Source organism: Sorex araneus, chromosome 1 (genome assembly GCF_027595985.1).
Source record: "Sorex araneus isolate mSorAra2 chromosome 1, mSorAra2.pri, whole genome shotgun sequence".
In the NCBI taxonomy this organism is placed as follows: Eukaryota; Metazoa; Chordata; class Mammalia; order Eulipotyphla; family Soricidae; genus Sorex; species Sorex araneus.
This window is the reverse complement of record NC_073302.1, coordinates 245,740,619-245,753,095: the sequence shown is the minus strand read 5'-3', so window position 1 is coordinate 245,753,095 and position 12,477 is coordinate 245,740,619. Positions and strand designations below refer to the sequence as shown.

Here is a 12,477-nt window from a genome sequence, read left to right as displayed (position 1 = left end):
TAAATTTAATCATTCAAATAATCACCCCTAGATGTTTAAAAGTAATTTTTACTTCAAAGTAATTTTTATTTGCCCTCTAACTACCATGTTTTCTGCTTCCCATCAACCCCCTCCCACCTCCCACTGATCCACCTTTGATCTTTCTCTGCATGCTCCCTACCCTACCTCCAGCCCACTGTTCCAACCCCACTTTCTGCCATCTCTACCCTTCACCTCTGATCTTCTCTGTCCCCCCAGCAGGACCTGAGAACACTGGTGGCAAAGGATAGGGGCAGCAGGAGGTGTAGAACATAGGAGCTGAAGGAAAAAAAAAATTTCCCTCGTAAGTCACACCTCTAATTTCAGGCCGAAATATATACACATCAACGTGTAGCTATTATGTGAGAAAAATAGTAGAACAAAACATTTGTCAATATTTGTTGCTGCAACATCAATTTATCATACACCAGAATATTAAGCAGGGTACTGATTCTTAGCAATAATGAAATAATCAAATGCAAAGTTTAATATTAGTGATAAATTTATAATAATAAAACGAATCACAAAACTACTCAGATGAAAAGTTGTTTTCTTAAAATGCTAACAGTCCCATCACATTATATATATGCATATATATAAAATGTGTATACATACAGATATATGTATACACATTTTCCCCCAACACACACATTATATAAACATTGAGAAAATAAATGCACGCTACCAAAAATGCATAGTTGAGTAGGAAATCAGTCTGAGACAAAATACATATGTATATTTTAAAATATGGCATAACCTTTTCCAGAGAGATAGAACCACTGTGGTAGGATCAAAGATACCATGATGCTTCTATTTTTGTAATACATAATGTCTATTGGTTACTCATAAAAATTATTCTATACTATGTTCAAGAAATTGGTAAGTGAAATATCTAACATCAATTTATTAACAAGAATAATTTAGATATATATTTTTTTTAAATTTAGATATATTTTTAAGAAAACAATCAGTAAATAATTTGACTTTCTTTCCTCTTACAGATGAAAAAGAAAAGCAATTTTCGTATCTGAGAAAAGATACTGAAAAATCTTAGAATTTTAAAACAAAAGTTAAAAAAAAAAAAGACATGTCCAGAACTTTTCTCCTTTCCTTACAAACAGAGAAATCAGTGCTGGGGTGATGATTCAATGGGCTGAGCATATACTCTCCATGCTGGAGGCCCGAATTTGAATCCCAGCACTCCATGATTCCTCTGAGCACTTCTGGAGCAACCCCCAAGCCCAGAGTTAGGAGAAGCCCCAGCACTGCTGAGTATATCCGAAAACCAAAACACAAACAAACAAATCAATAGCAAATAACAGTCACAGAAATTAGTCTAGATACTGACATTTCAAAATCATGAAGAACTCATTAGGACGCACGATCAGTAGATCTCAAACCCTCTAATTATTGCTAAAACCAACTTGAATTTAAAAGGATTCACTTTGGATTCCCAGAATCCATGTACCTCATGTTTTAAGCTACCCAAATTCATGGTTGGGGTCGGGGGTAGGGGTCGTATAAATGCCAGTGACTACTAAACAACCTGAAACAAATTCAATACTGCAACTTATAGAGATTCACACCTGAAACTTCTGACTGCAGCAGTATCAGGAAGACTCATTTATTCATTCTTTGGACAGATAAAACCTAATCTTCCCAATCCAAGTGACACAGTTTCTTACTTCAATGAAAATTAAAAGATGTAAAAATATCACTGTAACAGTTCTATCTTTTCCATCTTTCCCTATAAATGTGTATTTCTAAGCTATGTTTCTTTTTCCATCCCCAGCATCCCATATGGTCCCCCAGGCCTGCCAGAATTGACTCCTGAACACAGAGCAAGGAGGGACTCCCAAGTAGAGCTAGGTGTGGCCACCCCCACCATAAATAAATAAATAAATAAATAAATAAATAAATAAATAAATAAATAAATAAATAAATAAATAAATAAATAAATAAATAAATGGGCTTCTCTTCTTAGATTTACAATTTTAACGAGAGAAATATTCACAAAGTTGGATATTTAGGCTAGTTAAGTATCAGCAACTTCATCTCCAAATATTTTATTACATTTCCTCTCCATACCCCTAGAGGTAATATTATTAACTGAAGTTTTAATCAGTTCTTAGATATCAATATCATTAATAGTTTACCGATTGCTATCCTTGTTTTCAATCTTACCCCCACATTCCTTTAAAAATTTTTGATGAAAACAATTTCATCTAGCTGCTTAAAAGCAGTTAACCTTAGACAATAAAAAGGAAATCAAACCCAAACTTTTCTGTTTGATTTGCTAGAATACTTACAATATAGGAGATCTCTCACTTTTTCCTAAATCCCCTTCCTTCCTACTAAGTTATAGCATCCTATAACTCAAACCTTGTAATTTTTTTATGACTCCAATGCATGTCTGTCTATATCCACACAGGGCAAAAATGTATCATCCATCATGCATTCTAAGTAACACTTCTACTTCAACTGTATTATATACCCTAATTTGCTCGTGCAAAAATCAAAGGAAAAAGACTTAAATTCTAACCTAACTTCAACCTCCATTTATTTTCTATTTCTCACCATATTTTAATCACATTGGTCTTCTTTACATATCAAGACATTATTATACTAGTATAATATGAACAGAATTTTTCCTGACATGGAACACTTTTATGTTCATTTTTCTGCAAGACTAGTTTTTCCTGTTAATTCTTTCTTCCATAAATATAAACTCATTTTTATAAACACTATCTGAAAGTAACTTCCTCTCATATCCTTTATTTCTACATAGGTCCCTTTGTTTACTTCCTTCATAGAATTTAATCATTGCTCCTCTTGGGGGTAATCTCAACTCTTCCCATTAAGTTTGTAAGCGTAAGATGTACTATAATTTAAGAAATGAACAAAGCAAACAACTATTCAATGGTTACCTATTGATATCTAGAAGATATTAACCTCAAAGGTGTATTTCTATTCCAGCAATAAACTTACTAAAATAGTTACAGTAAAGGAAAATAAAGAGCAAAACTTTTAGTCAAAAGACCTGAATGTGAATCTCAGCTCTGACTCTTACTTCTCTGTAATATTGGAAAAATCTCTACCCATCTCTTCATTTAAGACTTCTGAACAGTTAAACATGGATTCTCTATTCTCTAATACCTAATTCACAGAGTTATAAAGAGAAAAGAATTTATTTATTTATTTTTTTTGCTTTTTGGGTCACACCTGGCGATGCACAGGGGTTACTCCTGGCTCTGCACTCAGGAATTACCCCTGGCCATGCTCAGGGGACCATATGGGATGCTGGGATTTGAACCCGGGTCGGCCGCGTGCAAGGCAAACGCCCTACCCACTGTGCTATCTCTCCAGCCCCATAAAGAGAAAAGAATTTAAAGGAATTTTTCAATACATATAACCTGAATTACCAACATATTAAGGATACTAAAACTGGGAAACATGTATCAAGCAATGTTGAGGTTCTTGGTAATTCAAAGCATGTAACTAAATTATGTAAGATTGAAAGCAGATGTTACTATTAAATTCAGGTGAGAGATGAGAAAAACTCTAAACTAGGATAAGAAACAAGAAAAAAAAAACAACAATTGAAAAACAAGATACAGGGGCCAGAGAGACAGTACAGTGGGTAAAGTCCTATAACACCGCAGACCTGGGTTCAATCCCCAGCTCTCCATATTGTTACCCCAACCCTTGCCCGAGTGACCTATGAACACAGAGTCAGGAGTAACCCTTAGCATCACCAAAAAACAACAACAAAAAATAAGATACAAAAACAGTTATTACTAAACATGGTCTTAAAGAAGTAGAGACGGTGAATCAATGTTATGGAGAGGGGGATCAGATATAAACATAGAAGACATAAACTCCAACTCCATATATAATTAAGAAAATGACAAATATTCTTTAATCCAAATGCACTAACATTTATTCTAAATGTTTTTTTGTGTTTGTGTGTGTACGTTGGGGGGTTGAGGAGTAGGGGTGGGGGGTACTGGCCACACCTGGCAGAGCTGGGGATCTTCCTGATTCTGTGCTCAGAAGTGGTCCAGGGCAGTACTGAGGGAACCATATATGGTGATGGTGCTCTGAGCCAGGGTTGGCTATCACAGTAGGTACATGCTAGGCAAGAGCCTTTCCTCTTATACTGTACCTCCAGAGTTCTGCCATAACTAACAAACTCAATCAACACTGACCTCCTCATCTGTGTTTCTGATCTCATTTCGGTCACAAAGGGCAGGGTGATATAAAAACTGTTTTCTCATCTCTGTCCTTATTCAGAATAACGGGCATCTTTTATTCAACCTACTGCCAAGTATCAACGTTCAATTTCCTATTCCACTACTTTGTAGTATACAACCTCAACATTAAAGAAAATCTTATGTTAGTAACCAGACAAGTACGTCTATAAGATCCAAAATGTTTAAAGAGGCAAATTACATAGACAATAAAAGCTTGTTAGAGAAAGTACTTACAAACTTTCGTTAAGTGCCTTCCAGTAATCATAGCTCAAAATTGATCTGAGATCATCTAATAAATAACTGAAAATGTTTAGCTTTAATATCTACAAAAGTTGCTAAATTAATTATTACTTGTTCTCAGGAAGGAGCACGAATAAACGTTTCCCCTAATAACCTCAGTCTCATTATTATCATGTTTTTCTTTTTCTTCTCTGACACTCCTTACACAACAGTTTATCACAGTGAATGGTCAGGATACACACATGGGAGAGTTTAAGTATCTCCTGAATCTGCAATGTCTGAAATGGCACCCCATCACCTACATTCTTTCAAGCACTATGAACCGTTTGGTTATGGTAAGAGACATACAGCAAGGTGCTCTCTGTTGCCAAGTTATACTAGTACCTATTTAAATACTATCTCCTAAATTAAGTAAACAAGAAAGATTATGAGCAAATACATCAAGTAGTTACTTAGATATATCTACAAGCAAACATCTTCAGATATTTCACATGAAAAAAAGTAAACTGATTTGTTAAAAATTAACAATTCTCCCAAATAAATATTGCTCGCTGTTAGTATTCTATTTGACAAACCTCTTTCTCTGTTGTCACGACGGTCTCTCTCCCCATGTCTTCTTTCGAAGGAAGAATCCCTTCCTTGGTCTCGGCTGTCTCTTTCAGGATATCTGTCTCGTTCAGGATAGCTACTTCGAGTTTCCCAGCTGTCATGGTAGTTACTACTACTGTGACTATCAATTTGAGAACTTCTTGTGCCTCGGCTTCCTAAACAAAGAATATTCACACAAATGTTTAAGATATATACTTTCTTCAACAAGGTTCATCAGTCACAGTCTTTCCTCACCAAAGCAAACTGATAAAGGTGTTTCTTTAAAAACTCTCAAGGGTAGCAATCATTGCTGAAAGAATACACAAATGGTGGATAAAAGCACCCAAGTTGTCTAATTACTGACTTTGATAAGCTACGTTCCAGTTTTCCTTTTCTATAAAGAGCCATATAATGGGGGGCTGAGGATATAAGTCAAAGGGCTGAAGCACATGCTTGGAGTTCATGAGGTTCTGTGTTTGATCCCTGGCACATGAATCTCAAGTATTGCTGGTGTGTGCTGGTAGTCCCAAGTATTACAGCACTGGAATTCTGGGTCAAGCACTGAAACTTCTGGCCTGCAGTGCCAGGGTAAGTACTGCTGAAGAAGCCAAAATAGGAGGAAAAAACAAAAAGGTGGGGAACTCATAGTTCCTTGGGCTATAGTAGCTTCAATAGCCCAAACATGGAAAATATCTAAACATTTTTCAACGTGTGAATGGTTAAACCAACTCTGGCACATCTAGGCCAAGGAACATATTTTTTTATGTATCAAGTTGGCAGAAGAATAGATTTGAACATGGCTCTACAAATGTAACACAGGAAATCCTGTGATGATGAAGTTGAGTATCCAGATTGTGGTGATGGTAATGAGAGGCTAGAAAGACATTATGAAAACAGTATGAGAGCGCCTCAAAATATTAAAAGCAAACTACTATGTGATCTAGCAATCCCATTTATGGGTATGTGTGTATACATATATAACATACATATGGAAAGGAACTGAAGTCATTATCTTGGAAAGATATTTACACTTACAGGTTCATTATAGTCTAATTGATTAGACAAAATGTTCGTGACAGATGAATGGATAAAGAAACTGTAGCCCCATCATTAACAGTCTTGTAAATCATGGTTCCTAACTTTTTTAATATTAAAAATAAATAAATAAATGTATTAAAGACACGCACAATGGAATATTATTTAGTGTTAAAAAGAATATCCTTCTAACAGGGGCTAAAGCAATAGTATAGTGGGTAGGGCATTTTGCCTTGCATGCGGCTGATCTGTGGCTCGATCCCCAGCATCCCATATAGTTTCCCGAGCACTGCCACTGCCAAAAGTAACCCTGGGAATTACTGGGTATGACCCAAAAAGTAAAAGAAAGAAAGAAAAAGAAAAGGAAAGAAAGAAAGAAAGAAAGAAAGAAAGAAAGAAAGAAAGAAAGAAAGAAAGAAAGAAAGAAAGAAAGAAAGAAGGAAGGAAAGAAAGAGAGAAAAAGAGAGAAAGAAAGAAAGAAAGAGAAAGAAAGACAGAAAGAGAAAGAGAGAAAGAAAGAGAGAGAAAGAGAGAAAGAGAGAAAGAAAGGAAAGAAAGAAAGAAAGAAAATCCTTCCATTTATGAAAACATGAATAATCAGGACATTTGGATACAGAAGGACACGTACTACATTTGTATGCTACTACCATATAGATACCATTTATCTGAGGAATTTGAAATATTCAAACTCACAGAAGCAAAAAGTGGGGGCTAGAGGATAGCACAGTGGGTAGGGCGTTTGCCTTGCACGCTGCCGACCCAGGTTCAATTCCCAGCATCCCATATGGTCCCCTGAGCACCGCCAGGAGTAATTCCTGAGTGCAGAGCCAGGAGTAACCCCTGTGCATCGCCAAGTGTGACCCAAAAAGCAAAAAAAAAAACAAAACAGAAGCAAAAAGTTTACACGGCTGCCAGGTGTTGAAAGGAGAGGGAAATATGGAAATATTTATTAGTACATTATGTGTATATTTGTTAGTAAATATGTGCACAAAATATGCACAATATTTGTTAGAAAAGTGTGCAAAATTTCTATTGTATTGTAAGATGAACAGGTCCTAAATATCTACTGTATTGAATAGTGCTTATAGTTAGTAATACCTATAGAAAACTCAAAAATCTGCTAAAAAAGTGATCTTATGTTTCTCAACTTGCTAGGAATCAACAAAGGATTGATTGAAAACTTGACATTAAAAACTTGTTGAGATATGTTGAGATTCTAAATCACTATTGGAAGAAATAGAACACATGAAGATATGGAAAATTATTTCATGTTCACAGATTGGAAGAATTAACCATTTACAGGAACCATTTTGTTCAAAACAATATAAAGAACAGAGACTCTCAAACTTACTTGACTTATCAACTCCTTTTTGAGAAAACACTATTGAGCACCCCCTAGAAATTACCTTCTTTAAGTGAACAACAGTAACTGCTCCCCTAATTGCACCAAAGTTACAAGCAGCCCTGTTGGATCACTCCAGTACCGCCTTGGGAAGTATATAGATTTAAAACAAGTACTATCATGATTTCAATGGCATTCTTCAATAAAATAGGAGTTTGAGAGATAGTATAGGGGTTAAAGCACTTGTCTTGCATATGGCCAGCCCTGGTTTGATCCCCAGATTGTATATGGTCTCCCAAATACTGCCAGGAGTGATCCCCGAGCAGATTAAATCCTGAGCAAAAGAAGGTGTGTTCCTCTCTCCGCAAACCAAGAAAATAGAATAAACATTAATAAAATGTGTATAAAGAACCACAACACTCTTTGAATAGCCAAATCAATCCTGAGAAAAAGGATGGGAACCATTGTGTCTTTGGATATCATACTACAAAAGTAATAAAAAAACATGGTAATATTGAAAAGAAAAAAATAAAGCACTCCAACAAGGGGGTCAGAATTGAATGCCTAGAAATAAACCCTCTTTGAAACGAACAAAAATGCTGTGGAGGTAATACAGGAGTTAGTACACATGCCTTGAATCTTTCTCTGATTCTCAGGAGTGCCCCCTACTGCCTTTCCCAAGCATCACCAGGTATAACCCTGGAGATGTCTGAGCACTGCCTGGCATGGCCATGGGGGTCCCTAAGCACTGCTGCAGTGGCTGTGGTGGTCCCTGGTACCACAGGGCATGGTAAGCACTGCAGTCACGAGCCCAAGCATTACGGACAGTTAATATACAATACAGGAGACAAGAGCATAGAGTGGAGATAAATAAGTCTCATTTCTTCAAGTCATTATGTTGGAGAAATTAGCTGCATGAGCGAAAGTGGGAACAGGAGCATTATCTCACACTTGGCACAAAAGTTAATTCAAACTGGAGTAAAAACTTTCATATTAGACATAAATCTACAAAAAGAAAACATAGGCAAAGACATTGACTTCTGTGACGTAGTACAAAGGAATTCAGTGGCAAGAGAAAATTAACTTATGAAAGTAAAAAATGGGAAAAAAATCAATAAAACAAAAAGATATTATACTGAGTAGGAGAAATATTCACATATATCTAGTAAAGGGCTAATATCCACGATAGGCAAAAAAACCCCTAACAACATAAAATAACAGGCTACCCCTTTAAAAAAATGAGAAAAACAAACACTTCCCCAAAGAAATTCGGATGGTGAAGAAGCACATGAAAATAATGCTTAACACTAATTACCATGGAAATACAAACCACAACAATGAAATATCACCTCACACAGATGAGAATGGCTGTATCAAAAAGGTTAAAAGCAACAAGTTGCTGGGATTGTGGTGGAGGGAGGATCTGGAAAAAAAGGAATCTTCATTCACTACTAGCTAAGAATCCAAACTAGTTAAGGTTCTATAAAAAAAAGAAAAAAAGATTCCCAATGTTTCACACTATTATCTTATTTTGTCTCTTCCCTTGTTTTTCTCTATATTCCACAGCTACGATCATCTGGTTAAAAGCTTTCTCTGCATCAACTGATATTATCATATGATTTTTATCTTTCCCTTGTTAATAAGACATTACATTCACTGGTTTGAGTATATTGAACCATCCTTGCATACTGAATAAAACCCCACTTGATCACATTGTATGGTTTTTGCATGAATGTTCATGAGAAATATTGGGCCCCTGTACTAACTCTTCAGCTTCCTAAGGAAATTTTTATTTTTTAATTTCCTCTTTACCCAATGGTTGTTTAACAGTATGTGGTCCACTGTTCAAATGTCAGAGCTTTTCTTAGATTTCGTCTGATAGTTTATTTCTACCTTCATGAAACTGTAGTCGGAAAAGACACTTCATATGTTTTTTATTTTTGTGATTATTATGGGTACTGAAATTGTGCCCCAGAATGTGGTCTATTTTGAAGACTATTCCATACTCACTGAAAAAAATGTACTTGCCAGCTTTTTTTTTTTTTTTGAGGTGAAGGATCCTGTATATGTCTATTAATCCCAGTTCTTCCAACTCTTCAGTTAGAGTTCTTGTTTCCTTACTGATATTTGGTCTGATTGATACGTCCAATGATGAAAGAGGAATGTTAAAATTCTCCCATTACTACTGTGCTATCGATTTATCTCCTCTAGGTCGGTTAGCAGTTTTTTAAACATATATACATTTGGTGCATGTTTGGGGGGAGGGGCAGTTGGGGGTGGTCTGGGCCACAGCTAGTGTTGCTCAGGGCTTACTTCTTGCTCTGCACATGTGATCAAGGTCAATGACCTTGATCACATGAGCTTAGGGGACAATATGGGGAGCTGGAGGGTTGGTCTAGTACAAGAGAAGAGTCCTATCCACTATACTATCACTCTGCCCCAGTATATATTTGAGTTAAGTCCTCTTGACTTACTGTTCTCTTGACCAGCATATGACTGTCCTTATCTCTTAATACTATCTGATATAAATACAGCCATATTTGGGTTTTTTTTTTTTTCTTTTTGGGTCACACCCGGCGAGGCACAGGGGTTGATCCTGGCTTTGCATTCGGGAATTACTCCTGGCGGTGCTCAGGGGACCACATGGGATGCTGGGATTCAAACCCAGGGCGGCTGCATGCAAGGCAAATGCCCTGCCCTCTGTGCTATCACTCCTGCCCCCATTCCTGCTTTTTAAAAATTAGCCTGTATAATTATTTTCTAACCTTTCACTCAGCCTGTATTTATCCTAGGAGTTCAGCTTTATCTCTTTCTTGCAAGCTCTACTAAAGGGATGGATTTTGTTTATCCTTAGTCATTCAGTCACTCTATGCCTTTTAATGAGAGTTCAGTCCAATCGCGGTTAAAAACAGATGCTTAATATATAATTAAATTTCAACAAAACTAGAACTTTAAAAATTATCTTGAAAATGCAGACAGTTCTCAATTAAAAATTATACTAATGTAGGAACCAGAGAGATAGCACACGATACTATGGTGCATGCCTTGCATGTGGCCAACCACAGTTTCATCCACGGCAGCAAAAGGTTTCCTGGGTATCACTGGATGCAGCCAGGAAGTTCCCAGCTCACTGCTTAGAATCCTCTGGCCTTAGCATTTAACCACTGGTCTAACTGGTCAGTAACTGCCAGGAGGGGTCCTGACCACTACTTGGAAGAGACCCCCACCCCCACTGTACCCCAGCTTAATAAATATATATAAATATATATATATATTAATGTATGGACTAGAAAGATAGTACAGGGGCAAAGGGGTAGGCAGCCAACTCAGCTTGAACCTTGGTACTGTATGCCCCTCCCAACAACACTTTTATATACCCCCAAAGGGCCCAAAGCACTGAAAGGGTAATTCCTAGCACAGCATGCTCAGGCCCTCACATCGCACTGTTGGGCCAGCTGGCCAGTTGATTGAAAATTCCTGGGCCTCATGAGTACTGCTTGGAAGTATTCCCAAGTAACCCCAAGTAACCCCACTCCCACCCCCCACAATTTCACCCACAACCCCTGAAACTAAAGGACATAGCAAGATAAAAAGGAGGGTAAACTGAATGCTTCTTTCAAGATACTGAAGTCACAGTAAAATCAGTTGATAAAGCTGGGAAAATCAGGAAACGTTATTTAACACAATAAAAAACATTAACGAAAAGGCTATAAACACCATGCTTAATAATGAAATGCCAGCAGCAATCCTTTAAAATCTGAAATAAAGTAAAGAAGCCTATTAAACCACTTACATTCAACACTTTATTATTAAATGAGCTGCCCAGCAGGGTATCAATGGTAAGTAAGTAATAATTAGAAGGGAACAGGCAAATTTGTCTGGCATAAATGTTTAAAAGAGTAATTAGATCTATAAGAAAATAAAGCAACATCACAATGTATGATTAGTAAATATCAACTGCCACTTCCACATACCAGAAACAGATGTTAGAAAATAAAGTGTTTTAAAGACTAGCATTTTTAAAACTATCATTCAGTTTGCTGAATAATATATACAGTTATTTACCAAAAAATATTCAAAACGTGAAATCAGAACTTTCACAAATTCACCAATCAATGTAGCTTAACTTCAAGGTATACTCTACAGTATACACTATGCACCAAAGGAAGGGAACTGCTCACCAAGCTGACTGATACATAATTGGTAACTTATTTGGGGGGGTTAGCTTTTTAAGTATAAAGTTCCTTAAAAATTTATGTCATAAAACAAGAGGAAAATGAATGGGCATATACATCTGTTCATGTAGACTACTTCTAAAAACAATTCATACAAATCTAATGAGAGGGAACAAAACTACACTATCAATTTTCCATACCTCTTATGTTCTGAACCCTGTGAATGCATTATTTAAGAAACATTTTAACAACAGTATCATAAAAATTAAAAATGAATTAAGAACAAAAGCTTAAGTACCATTTCCAATGACAACCAAAAAAAGAAGGTACCCAATAATAAACTATATACATGACCTGAACAGAAAAAAATTTACAAGTTGATACATTTAATGCATTTGAAATAAAAAGCCCAACAGTTTTCCATAAAACTTAAAAACAACTCAGTTTAAAAATGTTCATGAAAAAGCAAAGGGTCAAGAGAAGACAACTATAAAGGAAAAGATGAGGACCCTTAACTATAATACTGTAACACTAACTGTAAGCTGTAATACAGACATGGGCAAAACAATAGACCAAGGGAAAGAATACAAGTGATAAAAATAGTACAGCAGAATTTTGGGGTAGAGAAAGTAGTAGAAGGGAGAGATCAATGAAAATTCAGGTCTACCAGGTAATAGACAAATACATTTAGGTAGGAAGTTGCTGGGTGATAGCAAACACTTTTCAGGGGAAGTCGAGAAAATGACAAGATCCTGACATCAGATACTGAATACAGACAGTATTTGCTATGGTCATTTCTGACATGATCAATTTTGAAAACTTACCA

At 36.3% G+C, this 12,477-nt stretch overlaps 1 protein-coding gene across 4 annotated transcripts in view; it reads right to left on the bottom strand.

Moving 5' to 3' along the window:
• ZC3H13 (zinc finger CCCH-type containing 13) overlaps positions 1-12,477 on the bottom strand; it is an 85,162-nt gene that overhangs the window by 20,067 nt on the left and 52,618 nt on the right. For 2 of the 4 annotated variants that reach the window (XM_055124770.1, XM_055124778.1), the window contains exons 11-12: positions 5,087-5,275; positions 214-297 (exon numbers count right to left, since the gene is read on the bottom strand). In XM_055124770.1, coding sequence (XP_054980745.1) covers positions 214-297; positions 5,087-5,275 — 273 coding nt within the window. The remainder of the gene's footprint in view (positions 1-213; positions 298-5,086; positions 5,276-12,477) is intronic. The other 2 variants (XM_055124774.1, XM_055124782.1) reach the window with 2 other exon arrangements.